This window comes from Eretmochelys imbricata, chromosome 20, assembly GCF_965152235.1.
Source record: "Eretmochelys imbricata isolate rEreImb1 chromosome 20, rEreImb1.hap1, whole genome shotgun sequence".
Lineage (NCBI taxonomy): Eukaryota > Metazoa > Chordata > Testudines > Cheloniidae > Eretmochelys > Eretmochelys imbricata.
The window spans coordinates 10259735-10278510 of record NC_135591.1 but is presented as its reverse complement, the minus strand read 5'-3'; the positions used below and the strand labels follow the sequence as shown (position 1 = coordinate 10278510).

At 58.4% G+C, this 18776-nt stretch overlaps 1 protein-coding gene across 3 annotated transcripts in view; it reads right to left on the bottom strand.

Annotated features, from left to right (window-relative positions):
• Positions 1-1210: 1210 nt before the first annotated feature.
• TESPA1 (thymocyte expressed, positive selection associated 1) overlaps positions 1211-18776 on the bottom strand; it is a 37627-nt gene continuing 20061 nt past the window's right edge. For 2 of the 3 annotated variants that reach the window (XM_077838780.1, XM_077838781.1), the window contains exons 3-11: positions 18497-18539; positions 15702-15751; positions 15288-15341; positions 14673-14709; positions 14130-14231; positions 11750-11958; positions 9634-10859; positions 8104-8188; positions 1211-2529 (exon numbers count right to left, since the gene is read on the bottom strand). In XM_077838780.1, coding sequence (XP_077694906.1) covers positions 2372-2529; positions 8104-8188; positions 9634-10859; positions 11750-11958; positions 14130-14231; positions 14673-14709; positions 15288-15341; positions 15702-15751; positions 18497-18539 — 1964 coding nt within the window. In that variant the 3' untranslated portion in view covers positions 1211-2371. The remainder of the gene's footprint in view (positions 2530-8103; positions 8189-9633; positions 10860-11749; positions 11959-14129; positions 14232-14672; positions 14710-15287; positions 15342-15701; positions 15752-18496; positions 18540-18776) is intronic. The other variant, XM_077838782.1, reaches the window with a different exon arrangement.

The following is an 18776-nucleotide window of genomic DNA, read 5'->3' as shown; positions in this document are numbered from 1 at the left end:
GCCCAGCGCAGCAGTCTGGGAGAGTCAGGAGAAGCTGCTCCTGAATGTGCTCTGGTTCAAGCAGAGACCCAGAGCCTGTGGGTGCTGACTCTGTGGGTGCTCTGAGGCTGGTGCACCCATGGAAAAAACATAGTGGGTGCTCAGCACCCCCCAGCAGCCCTGCCGATCAGCTCCTTTCCCTCCCTCCCAGCGCCTCCTGCCTGCTGCAATTGGCTGTTCAGCGGCATGCAGGAGGCACTGGGGGGAGGGGGTCAGAGCGATGGCGGGGTGCACTCGGGGGAGGGGGCAGGAAGAGGCAGGACGTGGGCAGAAAGAGGCGGGGCAGGGTGGAGACTCGGGGGAAGGGGTGAAGCGGGGATGGGGGTAACCCCCCAGTAGAACAATAGAGAACCCCTGTCCCCTATTGAGACAGTGGAGAACGCCCACCACCCCACTCCTGTGGAGAAGAATGGGAGCGGCTGGGTGCTGATCTCTTCTGCAGATCTGGCCCTTAGTCTCACAGGGCCTGTTTCCCCATCAGTAAGTGGGGACAATGCCTCCCCGTCTTGCAGAGCTGAAGCGCGTGTCTGGGGCTGGGGGGAGGCTCAGCCACTGTAGGTGGTGCAGGGATAGCCTGAGCTGGAAAAGGGTCAGAACTGAACTGACCAGTCACACCCACACCCCACATGTTCTAGTGCTGTGCTGGAGTAGCATAGAGCCCAACCCCAGGGCAGCACAGCTGAGTCCCCACGGCAGGTAGTAAAGTAACAATCCAGGGAGGAAAGCTGCTCGAAGCAGCTGGTTTGGATATTGCAAAGCTACCTACAGGTGCAGCTCTTGGGAGCCAAGAGTGGGGTGTGGAACCAGACAGACCTAGCACCATGCTACAGATGGGGAAACTGAGGCACAAAGAAGGGAAGTGACTCACCTACAGCGAGTGGCAGGGTTAGGAATGGAACCCAGGAGCCCTCTACCCTGAGAGCCAAGAGTAGAATGTAGGCAGGCTGACTCCCAGTCCCTGCTCTAACCACTAGAGCACGCCACATCTCCTTGGTTCTGGGGGAGTAAGGTGGACTGATGTTGCTGGGATTGGCAAATTAACCCAGGAGATCAATTCTGTCCCCCCACGCCCAGCCTCCACACTGAGCCCAAATGTGTGGGATGCCCAAAGCTGGAGGAAGGTAACTCTCACTTGTGTCCATTCATACAGCTCCATAAAGGTGCACAGACGTCCTCTCCATGTATTTATTTACAATGTGCACGGGCTGTTCCCGGGAAGGATCCCAGCTGTCTTAGTGTTGCAAGTGCTACAGCGTGTGTAACAAGAACCAGTTCCAAAGTGCTAGTGAGGTTGCGAGTGATGAACCGCAGGTAACATGGAGCCTGTGGAGCAATTCCCCATTTGTGCCAGCAGGGGGCACTCAACAAGGACAGAGGAACCCCCCTAGCTCCACCCCATCATCACCCTGGCAAGGCCATCGCTGTGCCCCAAGGGTTACTGAACTCGCTGGAGAACCAGGTGCTGGGGGAAGAAGGATGATTTTCTGCTGTTTTGGGGAAAAGTTCTGAGTAAGCTTTTCTTTTTTAAACACCAGAGAGCTGCCCATCCTCCTCGCTCCAGGGTCACCCTGGCTGACTGGTGGGTGGGTACCCCTGCCACCACACCCTGCATCACTGGGTCACCATGGCTGTCCACCTGCCCCCCAGGTTCACCCTTGTGAGTGGATGCTGCTCCCACTCTGCATCCTGAGTCATCCTAGATTCTTAGTGGGTGCCCCCTGCTCCATGCCCTGGCTTGTCCTGGCTGCCTCGTGGGTGCCCCCTGCTCCAAGCCCTGGATCGCCCTGGCTGCCTAGTGAGTGCCCCCACTCCGTGCCCTGCGTCGTCCTAGATCCCTGGTGGGTGCCCCCACTCCATGCCATGGTTTGGCCTGGTGGGTGCCCCTGCTCCATGCCCTGGGCCGTGGGTTGCTCTGGCTGCTTAGTGGATGCCCCCACTCCATGCCGTGGATTGCCCTGGTGTCTGGTGGGTGCCCCCTGCTCCATGCCCTGGGTCATGGGTTGCTCTGGCTGCCTGGTGGGTTCCCCCTGCTCCATGCCCAGGGTCGTGGGTTGCCCTGTCTGCCTGGTGCTTTCTGGATTTGAGGTACAATTCTGCTGTTCCCAGGCCCCACTCTCTGCTCCACCCCCCCGCCCCCCGACACAAAATGCAGGGGATGTAGCATTTCCCAGGCCCAGGAAGCTGTGATCCCGCTGCCCCAAGGATCGTGCCCGGACCCTGTCGTGGCTCATGAAGGGGCTTGGGACAAGCTGTGTGGAAGGAGCGTGTGGCCTGGAGACAGCAGGCATCTTCCTCCTGCTCAGATGAGTTCTCTCAGCCAGGGAGTCCTGACCTACACAGCCTGCCCTGTGCCACAGGGGCCCCCCATTGGCCTGCCGAGCTCAGAGCAGGCTGTGTCACAAAGCTGGGTGGTGGGCGTTGAGTTGGGCGCCGGCTCCTCCACAAAACCGCTGCTGTCAGAGTGCGCACTGTGGGCGTGGAGTATGAACCCTAAAGCCAAAGGAAACAAAGACTGAGACTGGGCACCTCTTTTCGGGTCATCAGCGTGAAAACCACAGCCCTCTGCGCACTCCACACCAGCAGGGCTGTGGGCGACATGCAGGGCTAGGGGCTGTGTGAGGGGCTGGGAGTTGTTTGTGGGGCTGGGGGCTGTGTGCATGGCTGTATGCAGGGCTGTGGGAGGAGCTGAGGGCTGCGTGCAGGGCTAGGGGACACGTGCAGGGCTGAGGACTGTATGCAGGACTGCGTGAGGGGCTGGGGGCCATATGCAGGGCTGGGGGCCATGTACAGGGCTGGGGGCTGCGTTCAGGGCTGTGTGCAAGGCTGGGAGCTGGATGCAGGGTTGTGGCGAGCCGCATGCAGGGCTGGGGGCCATGTGCAGGGCTGGGGGCTGCGTTCAGGGCTGTGTGCAGGGCTGGAGGCTGGGTGCGGGGCTTGCGGGGAGTCATGTGCACTCTGGGAGCCGTGTGCAAGGCTGGGTGCAGGGCTGGGTGAGGAGTAGGGTTACCAGGTGTCCGGTTTTCGACTGGAATGCCCGGTCGAAAAGGGACCCTGGTGGCTCCGGCCAGCGGCCATTAAAAGTCCGGTCAGCAGCACAGCGAGGGCCCGGGGCTAAGGCAGGCTCCCTGCCTGCCCTAGCTCCACGTGGCTCCCAGAAGCAGCCACCAGCCACCAGGTCCAGGCAGCCCCTCGGCACATGGGCTGCCAGGGCGGCTCCGCATGCTGCCCCCGCCCCAAGTGACAGCTCCACAGCTCCTAAGGGCTGTAGGAACCTGGCGGCGGCTTCCTGGGAGCTGAGGTAAGTGCTGCCGAGACCCCGCACCCCAGACCCTCTCCCACACCCCAACCCTCTGCCCCAGCCCGGAATCCCCTCCCGCACCCAAACTCCCTCCTGGAGCCTGCACTCCAGCCCTGAGCCCCCTCCTGCATCCCAAACCCCGCATCCCGGCCCCACCCCAGAGCCCACACCTCCAGCCGGAGCCCGCACCCCATCCAGCATTCTGAACCCCTCGGCCCCAGCCCGGAAGCCCCTCTTGCACCCCAAACCGCTCTTCCCTGGGTCCACCCCAGAACCTGCACCCCCAACCAGTCCTCACCCCCCCCCGCCACACCCCAACCTCTTGCCCAAGCCTGGAGCCCTCTCCTGCACCCTGAACCCCTCATTTCTGGCCCCACCTAGAGCCCACACCCACAGCCCATACCTCCCTGCACCCCAATCCCCTGCCCCATTGAGGGTGGTGGAGAGTGAGCAACAGAGGGAGGGGGGATGGAGTGAGCTGGGCAGGGTGTCAGAGAAGGGCCGGGGCCGGGGCAGGACCTCGGGGAAGGGGCCGGGGGTTCCTTTTTTTGTTCGGTTTTGTGCCGTTAGAAAGTTGGCAGCCCTCGCTGAGGGGCAGGAGGCTGCGTGCTGGGCTTGGGGCCATGTGCAGGGCTGGTAGCTGTATGCAGGGTTGAAGGCCATGTGCAGAGGGCTGGGGGCAGGGCTGGGGGCAGGGCTGTTTGAGGGGCTGGGGGCCACGTGCAGGCCTGTGTGCAGGGCTGAGGGCTGAGGGCAGGTCTGGGAGCAGGGCTGAGAGCTGCGGGCAGGGCTGTGTGTAGGGCTGAGGGCTGAGGGCAGGTCTTGGAGCAGGGCTGAGAGCTGCGGGCAGGGCTGTGTGTAGGGCTGAGGGCTGAGGGCAGGTCTGGGAGCAGGGCTGAGAGCTGCGGGCAGGGCTGTGTGTAGGGCTGGGGACAGGGCTGGGGGCAGGGCTGAGAGCTGGGGGCAGGACTGTTTGCAGGGCTGGGGTCAGGGCTGAGAGCTCGGGGCAGGGCTGTGTAAGGGGCTGGGGGCCATGTGCAGGCCTGTGTGCAGGACTGAGGGCTGGGGGCAGGGCTATGTGAGGGGCTGGGGGCCACATGCAGGGCTGAACGTTGTGTGCAGGGGGCTCGGTGCGAGGCCGCATATGGGGCTGACTCTCCCACAGGCTGGGCCCACTCTGCTGCCCAGGGCGCTCCCCGTCAGGCACCCAGTCTGGCCGAGACGCACTCTCCAGGGTCATCTGGGAATGAGGGGCGATCAACAGGTTATCTCAAGTGCTTATATACGAATGCAGAAAGCCTTGGAAACAAGCAGGGAGAACTGGAGGTCCTGGTAATGTCAAGGAACTATGATGTGATTGGAATCACAGAGACTTGGTGGGATAACTCACATGACTGGAGTACTGTCATGGATGGTTATAAACTGTTCAGGAAGGACAGGCAGGGCAGAAAAGGTGGGGGAGTAGCACTGTATGTAAGGGAGCAGTATGACTGCTCAGAGCTCCGGTACAAAACTGTAGAAAAACCTGAGTGTCTCTGGATTAAGTTTAGAAGTGTGTGCAACAAGAGTGATGTAGTGGTGGGAGTCTGCTATAGACCACCGGACCAGGGGGATGAGGTAGATGAGGCTTTCTTCCGGCAGCTCACGGAAGCTACTAGATCGCATGCCCTGATTCTCATGGGTGACTTTAATTTTCCTGATATCTGCTGGGAGAGCAATACTGCGGTGCATAGACAATCCAGGAAGTTTTTGGAAAGCGTAGGGGACAATTTCCTGGTGCAAGTGCTAGAGGAGCCAACTAGGGGGGGCGCTTTTCTTGACCTGCTGCTCACAAACCAGGTAGAATTAGTGGGGGAAGCAAAAGTGGATGGGAATCTGGGAGGCAGTGACCATGAGTTGGTTGAGTTCAGGATCCTGACGCAGGGAAGAAAGGTAAGCAGCAGGATACGGACCCTGGACTTCAGGAAAGCAGACTTCGACTCCCTCAGGGAACGGATGGCCAGGATCCCCTGGGGGACTAACTTGAAGGGGAAAGGAGTCCAGGAGAGCTGGCTGTATTTCAAGGAATCCCTGTTGAGGTTACAGGGACAAACCATCCCGATGAGTCGAAAGAATAGTAAATATGGCAGGCGACCGGCTTGGCTTAACGGTGAAATCCTAGCGGATCTTAAACATAAAAAAGAAGCTTACAAGAAGTGGAAGGTTGGACATATGACCAGGGAAGAGTATAAAACTATTGCTCGGGCATGTAGGAATGAAATCAGGAGGGCCAAATCGCACCTGGAGCTGCAGCTAGCGAGAGATGTCAAGAGTAACAAGAAGGGTTTCTTCAGGTATGTTGGCAACAAGAAGAAAGCCAAGGAAAGTGTGGGCCCCTTACTGAATGAGGGAGGCAACCTAGTGACAGAGGATGTGGAAAAAGCTAATGTACTCAATGCTTTTTTTGCCTCTGTCTTCACTAACAAGGTCAGCTCCCAGACTGCTACGCTGGGCAACACAAAATGGGGAAGAGATGGCCAGCCCTCTGTGGAGATAGAGGTGGTTAGGGACTATTTAGAAAAGCTGGACGTGCACAAGTCCATGGGGCCGGACGAGTTGCATCCGAGAGTGCTGAAGGAATTGGCGGCTGAGATTGCAGAGCCATTGGCCATTATCTTTGAAAACTCGTGGCGAACCGGGGAAGTCCCGGATGACTGGAAAAAGGCTAATGTAGTGCCAATCTTTAAAAAAGGGAAGAAGGAGGATCCTGGGAACTACAGGCCAGTCAGCCTCACCTCAGTCCCTGGAAAAATCATGGAGCAGGTCCTCAAAGAATCAATCTTGAAGTACTTGCATGAAAGGAAAGTGATCAGGAACAGCCAGCATGGATTCACCAAGGGAAGGTCATGCCTGACTAATCTAATCGCCTTTTATCATGAGATTACTGGTTCTGTGGATGAAGGGAAAGCAGTGGATGTATTGTTTCTTGACTTTAGCAAAGCTTTTGACACGGTCTCCCACAGTATCCTTGTCAGCAAGTTAAGGAAGTATGGGCTGGATGAATGCACTATAGGGTGGGTAGAAAGCTGGCTAGATTGTCGGGCTCAACGGGTAGTGATCAATGGCTCCATGTCTAGTTGGCAGCCGGTGTCAAGTGGAGTGCCCCAGGGGTCGGTCCTGGGGCCGGTTTTGTTCAATATCTTCATAAATGATCTGGAGGATGGTGTGGATTGCACTCTCAGCAAATTTGCGGACGATACTAAACTGGGAGGAGTGGTAGATACGCTGGAGGGGAGGGATAGGATACAGAAGGACCTAGACAAATTGGAGGATTGGGCCAAAAGAAATCTGATGAGGTTCAATAAGGATAAGTGCAGGGTCCTGCACTTAGGACGGAAGAATCCAATGCACCGCTACAGACTAGGGACCGAATGGCTAGGCAGCAGTTCTGCGGAAAAGGACCTAGGGGTGACAGTGGACGAGAAGCTGGATATGAGTCAGCAGTGTGCCCTTGTTGCCAAGAAGGCCAATGGCATTTTGGGATGTATAAGTAGGGGCATAGCGAGCAGATCGAGGGACGTGATCGTCCCCCTCTATTCGACATTGGTGAGGCCTCATCTGGAGTACTGTGTCCAGTTTTGGGCCCCACACTACAAGAAGGATGTGGATAAATTGGAGAGAGTCCAGCGAAGGGCAACAAAAATGATTAGGGGTCTAGAACACATGACTTATGAGGAGAGGCTGAGGGAGCTGGGATTGTTTAGCCTGCAGAAGAGAAGAATGAGGGGGGATTTGATAGCTGCTTTCAACTACCTGAAAGGGGGTTCCAAAGAGGATGGCTCTAGACTGTTCTCAATGGTAGCAGATGACAGAACGAGGAGTAATGGCCTCAAGTTGCAGTGGGGGAGGTTTAGATTGGATATTAGGAAAAACTTTTTCACTAAGAGGGTGGTGAAACACTGGAATGCGTTGCCTAGGGAGGTGGTGGAATCTCCTTCCTTGGAAGTTTTTAAGGTCAGGCTTGACAAAGCCCTGGCTGGGATGATTTAACTGGGAATTGGTCCTGCTTCGAGCAGGGGGTTGGACTAGATGACCTTCAGGGGTCCCTTCCAACCCTGATATTCTATGATTCTATGATTCTATGATCTGGGCTCTTGTAGGTTCACCGATTGTAAGGCCAGAAGGGCCCATTGTGATCATCTCGCCTGACCCAGGCCAGAGATCTGCCCCCAAAACAATCCCTAGGGCAGAGCTTTGAGAAAAACATCCAAGCTGGACTTAAAAATTGCCAGTGATGGAGACCCCACCACTACCCTTGGGAAGTTCTTCTGATAGTTAATTCCACTTGCTGTTAAAAATGTACAGCACCTTACTCCCAGTCTGAATTTGTCTGGCTTCAACTTCCAGCCACTGGATCACGTTCGACCTTTCTCAGCTTCCCCTGTCTCGTGCAGCTCTGACACCCCTGTGCTCACCCCCCCACCTCCAAGACTGCCTGGTTCTGTGGGGCACAAGGGGCGGGCATCGGGGTGCAAGGTTCCAGGCCATAGAGTACGGATCCCACAGGCTCCAAATGGGGCTGGAGGAGCTGAGCTTTACCCGGAGCCACGCCCGGCCCATCCCACAGGCAGGCAGCTCCGTAGAGGCTCCCTGCCCCCGAGATATTGCCACTGCCCCTCGCCTCAGGCCCCAGTGCCCCAAACCATCCCCCTGCGGAGACTGGCTGACAGCTGGAGCAAGGCCATTCCCCGCGCACGGCTCAAGCCAGGCCCAAGGAGCCTACTTACGCCTCCGGTGTCTCGTCAAGGCGGGAGCGGGCAGCCAGGCTGCTGCCTCGGGGGTGCCATCCTCATCCTCACTGGTGCTTTGCACCTGAAAGCAAGAGACCGCACACTGGGTGATGGCACTGGGGGCAGGGGGGCAGACTCAGGGGCCAGCAGCAAGGGGCCACTGGTACTCTGTGTGTGAGTGAGAGAGACTAGTGCCCCCTGCTGGAGAGAATGAGACCCGTGTGCACAAGCCCTGACTTTTGTTTTGGCTGGTGGGTGCTCCTCTCCGACCCCTGCTCCCCTCTGTGCGAGCGGCGGGCGTGGCCTCGGGGGGAAGAGGTCAAGAGGGGACAGGGTCTCAGAGTGGAGCGCAGGCGGAGGTCACGGCCCGGGAGCCAGGGCCCACAAAAGATTAATCCAGCCCTGCAGGTGCTGAGCACCCCCTATTTTTTCGGCGGGTGCTTGAGCCCCGGAGCACGCACGGATAGCGCCTATGCCAGCGTGCGTGTGCGTGCGCAAGTGCGTGCCAGCTGGAGGATGCTAAGGATGCAACAGCCTGGGTACTCAGTGAAGGGGCAGGGGGTGGGCAGCAGCTGCCCTGCCGCGAAGGGGCTCTGCCAAAATGCTGTTGGACGGACTCATTGCACCAGCTCGTGCTTCAAAGAGACACGAAAAAAGAACAGGAGGACTTGTGGCACCTCAGAGACTAACCAATTTATTGGAGCATCAGCTTTCGAGAGCTACAGCTCACTTCATCGGATGCATTCAGTGGATGAGCGGGAGCTCACAAAAGCTCATGCTCCAATAAATTGGTTAGTCTCTGAGGTGCCACAAGTCCTCCTGTTCTTTGTGCGAAGACAGACTTACACGGCTGCTCCTCTGAAAAGAGACACGAGTGTGTGTCACTGCCTCTGTTCCACCTGCAGCTTCCTCCCCAGCTGCTGGAGGGGGCTGACCCCATCCTCCTCGGCGCCCTCCCCTCCTGGGACCAGCTTCATCTAAAGCTTTCGATCGTTCAAACCCAAACAGCCTGGATCATTGTTAGCGTGTCAGGGACGTTTGCTGTACTGGAGCCCAGCTGCCCTCTGCTGGTAATTCATCCTTGACTGTGTCAGGCCGTCTCACTCAGCGTCTAGCAGGCTACCACTCCTGTCGTTCCAGCTCCTTGAACTCTCACTGCGCCCAACCAACAGAAAGGGTCAGATCGTGTCCCCGAGCCCCACCCAGGCAGCTCCCTGCATGTGGCCCACAGCTGCCCTGCAGTGGATCCATCCCAGGCGTGGGCATGGCCAGCTGTCCCGATGAGGCGCTGGCCTAGTCAGACTCCCTGCAGTGGGAACTGAGTGCTGCGTGCGGGAGCTGGAGGAGGTGGGGAGGTACAGGTGCACCGGGACAGGGGCAGGACCATTGAGGCGTGCATGCAGTGCAGGGATGCAGTGCCCATGGCTATCTACAGGGCACTCCCTGCAGGTGGAGGGCGGACCTTCCTCCCCCGCCCCCCAAAGGGCTCAGTGATTAGGCTCAGGGCATCCCCATGTCTATACCCACCTCTTCCATTTCAAAAGAATCATCCTCCTGGAGGGGCAGTGTCGGTGCCCAGCAAGGCCCATGGAGCATGGAGCCCCCGCCTGCCACCCACAAAGCAGGAACCTCCCCCAGGGAGTGCAATGCTGGCCCTGGGGCTTTGGTGTCCTGCCCCTGGGGATGTGCCACGTCCCGGGAGCCACACGCGTAGGAGCTGCCTCTGAGCGGTGAGTGTCCTTTGCCTTCAGCCCTCAGCTCCTCTGGGCACATGAGAGCTTCTCTGTAGGCCTCCAGCCCGTCCTTCCCTGGAGGCCCCCCCAGGTGGGGCAGCCGGGCTACGCAGGAGCCTGCATTATCCGTGCTCAGGGCCCTGGACAAGTCTAAGGCAAACCCGGCCTCACCTCTGAGCCCCTCTCTGGGCTCCGGATGGAACCATGTTGTCCCGACAGTGCCCAGGGCTTTGGTGGCCATGGAGTGTGTCCCAGGAGATGGTGCAGCCGTGCCTCCAGCATAGGAACTCTCCTCATCAGACCCTGCTCCCCCTGAGGGGCAGGACGCGTCCATGGAGAACTCCCATTTGGAAGGAGCCATCTCCATAGGGGCTTCTCCAGGGCCTTTCTTCTCCTGGAGGCCTGGACTACCTGCTCCCTCTGTACACGCCCCAGCTGTGCCAGCAGGTAGCCCCTGCGGGGCCCATTGCAGCCTTGGCAGGGCTGGCACTGTGTGGAGCTGTCCTTTCCCTCCTGGAGGCGTGGGGGCTGCCTCGCCTCCGTGGCAGAGATGCACTGAAACATGCTCTGCCAGATCTGGTGACGGTGGCTCTTGGAAGGAGCTCTCCACTCTATGCTGGCATTGGAATGTCCCCGTGGGCATCTCATGGGCTGCCCCTTCCATGTCCTCTATGTCTGTTTGGTCAAATCGGAACCACTCCTCCCTCGCCCTCTCCAGCACCTCCTGCACCACCCTGCCCAGGATGCTCCTCCGGCAGCTGGGTACCGTGCTGGCTCTCCGCAGGGACTCGGCTCTGGGTGAGGTGTACAGGCACATCTTGGAGATGGCTTTCTTCAGACGGTCCACCGGAGACTTAGTCTCGGCCTTCGCGGGCACGACCCAGCAGTTGGGGATTTCTGGGCAGGCCCAGAAAATCTGGGCTGGCGAGATCTTCTGCAGGGGCGTCTTGGAGACGTAGGAATAGAGGCAGAAGAAGGCGTCCGCTGTCGCAGCCAGAGCCTCCACCTGCTGGAACCGACCTGGCAGCATGGAAAGGAGAGAGGAAGGTGAGACACTTGGCAGAGATCGGGGATGTTCAGGGCCAAGCAGAAGTTACAGAGCCAGAGGCAGGAGTCCCTGGGGGCAGTCTCTCGCCTAGGCCATGCCCAAAGCTGGACTAGGTGGTCACAACAGTCCCTGCTGGCCTGGACGCCTGTGGATCTATTAGCAAGGTTGCTGTGGGGAGCTGGTGAGTGGAACCCGACTGTAGTAGCCAGGCTCTTCTGATCGCCCGTTCAGTATTGGTTGAAAAGGGTTGCTGGGGGTGGGGGGAAGAAACACAACTCCCCAAGTATCAGAGGGTCTCCGTGCGCTTCACTACAGTGGATCTCGTTCTGCCCAGCTCAAAAGTGGGGAAACTGAGGCACTAGAGGGGAAGCGACTTGCCCAAGGCTGCTCAGAGTGGGATGAGTTGGGAATAGAACCCAGGAGTCCTGACTTCTAATGGCTTGCTCTTACCTGCTTTTACCCCACACCATCCACTGCCATGACCCGTCCCAACACTTCATTTCCCCAGTGGCACATCCCATCCCCACCCCAGCCCAGCTGTACTCCCAGGGCAGAGCCCCAGAGCAGGCCAGCCCATGCCTCTGCTCCAAGCACCAGTCTCTGAGACGGTGCAGTGACCGAGATGGGAACTTGCCTCTGGCACCATGGGTATGAATCCCTTGAGTGCAGTGACTGGCCAGTAAGCTGGGCTTGGCTAGGCAGGGTGGCAGGGCTCAGAGGCTGTCCCAACCTTGGGCACAGCTCATGGCCTCTGACTCCCGACTGCAGGTTTATCGGCCAGGCTGCTTTAACCCCCTGCTATTCAGGCTCCTCTGGAATGCCCAGGTGTTCCTATGGGAGCGGAAAGCCCAGCAACACCTACTGGCCAGGGTCAGACAGGGATCCTCCATCTCCAGGCGCTGCACCTGGGCCTTCAGGAAGAGCTGGAAATCGATGCCCTTGGCTTGGGAAGGAGACGAGAAGAACCGGGCCGGGATCCGGGCTGTGGCCTGAGGCTCATCCTGCACGAAGCCCAAGTTGTAGAGAATCTCCTCAGCGTCCTCCTGGCACCGCTCCAGGATCTCAGAGACGCTGCAGAGAGCGACATGGTGCGCTGAACCAGGGGTGAAGGGGCTCGATCACCCCTCCCGCCGGGGCAGCGGTCAGAGCAGTGGGAAACTCCACACACCATCCCCACTGGCATAACCCATCCCCATGGCATGTCCCCACTGCCATGCCCATCCTCACCACCAGATCCCAGCCACCAGGGCCCCAGCGCCACGACCATTCACACACACCGTCCCCACCAGCATACCCCATCCCCACACCCCAACCACACACACCGTCCCCACCAGCATACCCCATCCCCACACTCCATCTGCACACACCATCCCCACCAGCATACCCCATCTCCACACCCCAACCGCACACACCGTCCCCACCAGCATACCCCATCCCCACACCCCATCTGCACACACCGTTCCCACCAGCATACCCCATCCCCACACCCCATCCCCACACCCCATCTGCACACACCGTTCCCACCAGCATACCCCATCCCCACACCCCAACCACACACACCGTCCCCACCAGCATAAGCCATCCCCACACCTCATCCGCACACACCGTCCCCACCAGCATACCCCATCCCCACACCCCATCCCCACACCCCATCTGCACGCACCGTTCCCACCAGCATACCCCATCCCCACACCCCAACCACACACACTGTCCCCACCAGCATACCCCATCCCCACACTCCATCTGCACACACCATCCCCACCAGCATACCCCATCTCCACACCCCAACCGCACACACCGTCCCCACCAGCATACCCCATCCCCACACCCCATCTGCACACACCGTTCCCACCAGCATACCCCATCCCCACACCCCATCCCCACACCCCATCTGCACACACCGTTCCCACCAGCATACCCCATTCCCACACCCCAACCACACACACTGTCCCCACCAGCATACCCCATCCCCACACTCCATCTGCACACACCATCCCCACCAGCATACCCCATCTCCACACCCCAACCGCACACACCGTCCCCACCAGCATACCCCATCCCCACACCCCATCCCCACACCCCATCTGCACACACCGTCCCCACCAGCATAGCCCATCCCCACACCACATCTGCACACACCGTTCCCACCAGCATACCCCATCCCCACACCCCAACCACACACACCGTCCCCACCAGCATACCCCATCCCCACACCCCATCCGCACACACCGTCCCCACCAGCATACCCCATCCCCACACCCCATCCCCACACCCCATCTGCACACACCGTTCCCACCAGCATACCCCATTCCCACACCCCAACCACACACACTGTCCCCACCAGCATACCCCATCCCCACACTCCATCTGCACACACCATCCCCACCAGCATACCCCATCTCCACACCCCAACCGCACACACCGTCCCCACCAGCATACCCCATCCCCACACCCCATCCCCACACCCCATCTGCACACACCGTCCCCACCAGCATAGCCCATCCCCACACCCCATCCCCACACCCCATCCGCACACACTGTCCCCACCAGCATACCCCATCCCCACACACTGTCCCCACCAGCACACCTCATCCCCACACCCCATCCCACACACCGTTCCCACCAGCATAAGCCATCCCCACACGCCATCTGCACACACCATCCCCACCACCACCACTCCCTATATCCCATTCCCAAACACTCCCTGTAGACATGAGCCATCCCCAAATACCATCCCCACCGCTACCCCCCATACCCCATCCCACGCACCATCCCCCACCACACACCATCCCAACTGCCACACCTCATCTCCACACACTGTCCACACTGCCACACCTCATCCCCATGCCCCATACCCCCACCACACACCATCCCCACACACTGTCTCCCACACCACACCTCATCCCCATGTCCCATACCACCCCCCGTTACCTACCTGCCCTGGGCCTTCCTTTCCAAGTGCCCTGGCTCAAGCCAGTGGGTCTCAAGTTGGAGGTTGTTGGGTTGGGGTGGGGGATATTCCAAGGTATTTGCTGCTGCTTTATGGACACCAAAGGGGAATGCTTGGCTGTGGCTGAAGAACCCCCAAGAGATCCGGCTTGGCTGCAGCTGAGGGCCCCCCTGCCCAAGGCACTGGGACTGGCTGCAGCTGCCTCACCAGAGTTGAAGGTCAGATGGACTCGCTGCCCTGGGAAGAACCAACCAATCCCTGGGGTCCTGTCCTGAGGTCCTCGGGGTCCTACCTGGAGGTAGTCTTGTTGGTGCCACCGGAGATGGCACTGGATGCCATGCTTTGCCCGAGGTGGAGATACCGGCCTGGCCAGGGCTTCTCCAGCAGGATCCTGCTGCGGGAGAGAAGGCAAGGGAGGGTCAAAAACAGTTGGGGGTAGCGTGGCCTCGCCGGGGTCATGCCCAGGCAGTGTCCTGGTCACCATCCCCTGGGCAGTAACACCCATGCTCCAGATCCTGCCCTACATCACCCCAGGGATCAGGCCCTGCGACTGGGTATGAGGCCCACAGACATGGAGAAAGGCCTGATCTGGGGGAGGGTTTCAAGGGGGCTGCTGGGAGTGAGGTCTGCAGGTGTGGGGTGGCCACTCAGGATGTGCTCCTGCCCAGGTATGGGCTGGCAGGTGGAGATGAGGTGTGAGGGGGCAGACAGTCTTGGTGCGGGACCTGTAGGGCCCTGTGAGGGCAAAAGGGCCTATGCTCAGGGCTGGCTGGGGTGGGGGGAGCCTGAGCTCAGAGTCCCCTGGGGGCATGGGGGTGGGATTCAGGTCTCTCACCTGCCAGCGGCTTTGTCATTCCCAGGTAACAACAGAGCTGGAAGAGCGAGAAGAAGCAACGGTGAGTAACACAGGGTGTCTTTGAATCCCAGCTTGGCACCCCCAGCACCCCCACCCCCTGTGGCTCCCCTTGCCTGGGGCACCCAGGGGCAGGCCTCACGTGGGGCACTGGGGAGAGTGAGTCAGCACCGTGTCCTTGGCCCAGAACCAGCTGCCCTTGCCAAGGTTCCTGGGGCCCAGGCTGGTCAGGGTGTTTACCAGACACTGTACAGGGTGGCTGGGTCTGATGTGCTGGACCGGGGGCAATGGGGGATCAACCTGCTGAGGGAGGGAAAAGGGATCTGAGCACATTCAGCCCCCTCCATCCTCCCTCCCACAAGCCCCCTCCCCTACACGAGATGGGGGATTCGGGCTCAGCTCTTCCCAAGTGTCTGGTCTCCTCCCACTGGAGGTGGCAGGGAAATCACATGCTTGCTGGGTTCAGGGCTGTGCAGCCCCATGGTGGCTGACACTGGTGAGAGCAGATGTGAACTGCCCCAAACCAAGGGTGACTTTGGCCCCACTCCCTGCTGTCGGGGGAACTGTCTGGGAGCTGGCATCCCTCATGGCTGGTACCTTCTGCTCCCAGTGTCAAGTCGTCCTCAAAGCTGGTCCCGTTACTACTGCATCCTGCAAGAGAGCAATGGCTGAGCAGATCCCTGGGAGCTGGGCCAGCAAGCCCCGGGCTGGGCAGGGCGCTCACTGAGAGCAAAGGGGGTCCTGGTTCTGGGAGTGCTCAGAGCACCCAGGGCTGGGCAGCTCGGTTCATGGACTGTCCCCTGCCCCCTGATGAGTGGGGCTCGCCGACCACAGGCTGGTCCCTGCACAGGGTTATGATTGGTAACATGCAGCGACCTGCTCCCCCGACCCCGGCTGGGCCTGCAGTTCCGTCCCACAGGACCATTCCCTCTCAGCTCCATAGCTCAAACCAGCTCCGAGTGCCAGCTCCTGACACCAGGAAGGGGCCAAGAACAGGGGAGAGCAACCTACCATAGGGGGCAGGCAGGCCAGGCTCCTCAGGCAGGACCTCCATGGATGCCCTGAGCCAGAGAGAAGAGCCCGTTAGCAGCTATTGTTGTCATTGTTATTTCAAGTGTCACGGTCTCCCCAGTCCCCTGAGCCCCTTGCAGACTGAGGGGGTCTCTCCCTACTGCCCCCAATGCAACTTCTTACCCCTATAACTTCGCTGACCCTCCTCTGCCTCCAGAGAGAGTAAAAGGCATCCAGCCCCATGAAAAAAGGGAGTGATGTACAACGGGTGTGTGGGGAGGGACAGGGTGGGAGTGGGGAGGGGAAGCATGCGAGGGGAGGGCTGGGATGGGTGTGGAGAAGGGGGCAAGATGGGTTTGAGGGGAGGGGCTGGAATGGGATGGATGTGAGGGGGTGGGGATGGGGTTGGATGTGGGGATGGGGGTGTGGGGAAGACTGGGATGGGTGGGGACAGATGTGAGGGTTTGGGGATGAGTGTGAGGGGCAGGCTGGGATGGGGTGGGATGGGTGGGAGGGGACAGGGATGGGGATGATGATGCGGTGAGGGTGATCGGGATGGGGGTGAGGGGAGGGTTGAGATGGGAGTAGGGATCATAGAATCATAGAATATCAGGATTGGAAGAGACCTCAGGAGGTCATCTAGTCCAACCCCCTGCTCAAAGCAGGACCAACCCCAACTAAATCATGGGATGGTGGTATGGGGTGGGGATTGGTGTGAGGGGAGAGCTGGATGGGGGTGGGGATGGGGGCAAGGATGAAGGGGTGATCACTAGCAGCCAGCATGGATTTACCAAGAACAAATCATGCCAAACCACCATGATTTCCTTCTTTGTCAGGGTAACTGATTTGGTGGATAGGGGGAATATGGTGGACATAATATACCTGAACTTTAGCAAGGCTTTTGACACAATCCCACATGAAATTCTTATAAGTAAGCTGGAGAAATACGGGCTTGGTGGAACTACCATTAGGTGGATACATAATTGGTTAAACAACCACAAACAAAGAGAAGCTATTAATGGAATGATGTCAGATTGGAAGGAGGTCCCAAGTGGGGTTACACAGGGATCTGTTCTGGGTCCAGTGTTATTTAAAATCTTTATTAATAACCTGGATCATGGGTGGTGGGTGAACCACAGGTATTGGGAGGCTAGCCCTCATCCCATCCTGCCTCTGCCACCCCCCTTTCCCTACCGAAGCCCAGAGGCTCCCTCCCCCGCGGCCGCCAGCCCCTCACCCCCAGCCCCGGGCTGCCCAAGTGCTGGGTGGGTGGGCAGGTGGTGTGCGCCCCCCCCAACCCCGGAGCGCCAGGTGGCGCAGCCCCAGCCACCCCAAGCCCCACCCAGCCGGCTTCCCAGAAGAGGAGGCAGCCTGCCTGGGCTCGGGCAACTAGCGTCAAGCAGAGGGGACCTTGGGGCGGAAAATGGGAGGAGTCAGGTGAGGCTGTTTGGGGGGGCATAGCCTTCCCCAGCCTATGCTATGCATTGCCCATGACCTGGATGTTGGTATAGAGAGCACACTGATCAAATTTGCAGATGACACAAAGCTGCGCGGGGGAGTGCCAACACTTCAGAGGATAGAGCTAAATTTCAAAGAGATCTTGATAAATTGGAGAACTGGGCTATAGACAGTGAAATGAAATTCAACAAAGACAAATGTGAGGTGCGACACTTAGGGAAGAAAAACCAAATGCACAAATACGGAATGGGGGATAACTGGCTTGGCAGCAGCACTGCAGAGAAGGATCTGGGAGTTGTGGTGGATCACAACCTCAACATGACTCAGCAATGTGCTGCTGTTGCAAAAAAAGCAAATGCAATTTTGGGTTGCATTAACAGAGGCAGAGCATGCAAGGCACGGGAGGTGATAGTACCCCTCTACGTGGCGCTGGTGAAGCCTCATGTGGCGTACTGTGTCCAATTTTGGTCACCATTGTATAAAATGAATGGAGAGACACTGGAAAAGATCCAGAGGGGAGCAACAAAGATGATCAAAGGGTGGAATGCCAACCATATGAGCAAAGGCTGAAGCTACTGGATATGTTTCATTTGGAAAAGAGACGATTAGGAGGGGAATCATAGAATCATAGAATATCAGGGTTTGAAGAGCCCTCAGGAGGTCATCTAGTCCAACTCCCTGTTCAAAGCAGGACCAACCTCAACTAAATCATCCCAGCCAGGGCTTTGTCAAGCCTGACCTTAAAAACCACTAAGGATGGAGTTTCCACCACCTCCCCAGGTAACCCATTCCAGTGCTTCACCACCCTCCTAGTGAAATAGTGTTTCCTAATATCCAATCTAGACCACTCCCACTGCAACTTGAGACCATTGCTCCTTGTTCTGTCGTCTGCCACCACTGAGAACAGCCGAGCTTCATCCTCTTTGGAACCCCCCTTCAGGTAGTGCAATCTTCAGATACTTGAAAGATTGCCGTAAAAAAGATGGAGCAAAGTTGTTCTTTCTTGCCACAGAGGGCAGGACAAGAGGCAATGGATTTAAACTACAGCAGGGCAGATATAGATTTAATCTCAGGAAAAACGTCCTAACTGTAATAACAGTAGGACCATGGAACAGACTGCCCTGCGAGGTTGTGGAAGCTTCTTCACTGGAGGTTTTCAAAAGGAGGCGGGACAGCCATGTGCCTGGGATGGCTTAGACACAACAAATCCTGCATCTTGGCAGGCAGTTAGATTAGCTGACCCTTGCGGTCCCGTCTAACCCTATGGTTCTATGATTCTATCACACACACACACACACACACACACACTCTTACACACAGAGGGCAGTTGGACTCACCCACAATTCTGCAGCCAAGTCTCAATCTTGCTGGAGGGGCTTCCTGTTGGAAATACAAAAGTCCATCAGATAAACCAGGGAGAACCCTTCCCCTCCCCCTGCCCAGCCCCACACTCCCAACTTGCACCTCTCTGTGCCAATAGCCCCATGACCTCCCCAGGACCAGTCCCAGAACAGCATGCTCATTGGGATGAGCAGGGTGGGTGCACCAGCCTGGGGATCTCAGTGGGTTTTCCTGGGAAGTGGGCCCTGCACTGGCTGGGAGCTTCACATCTCAGGC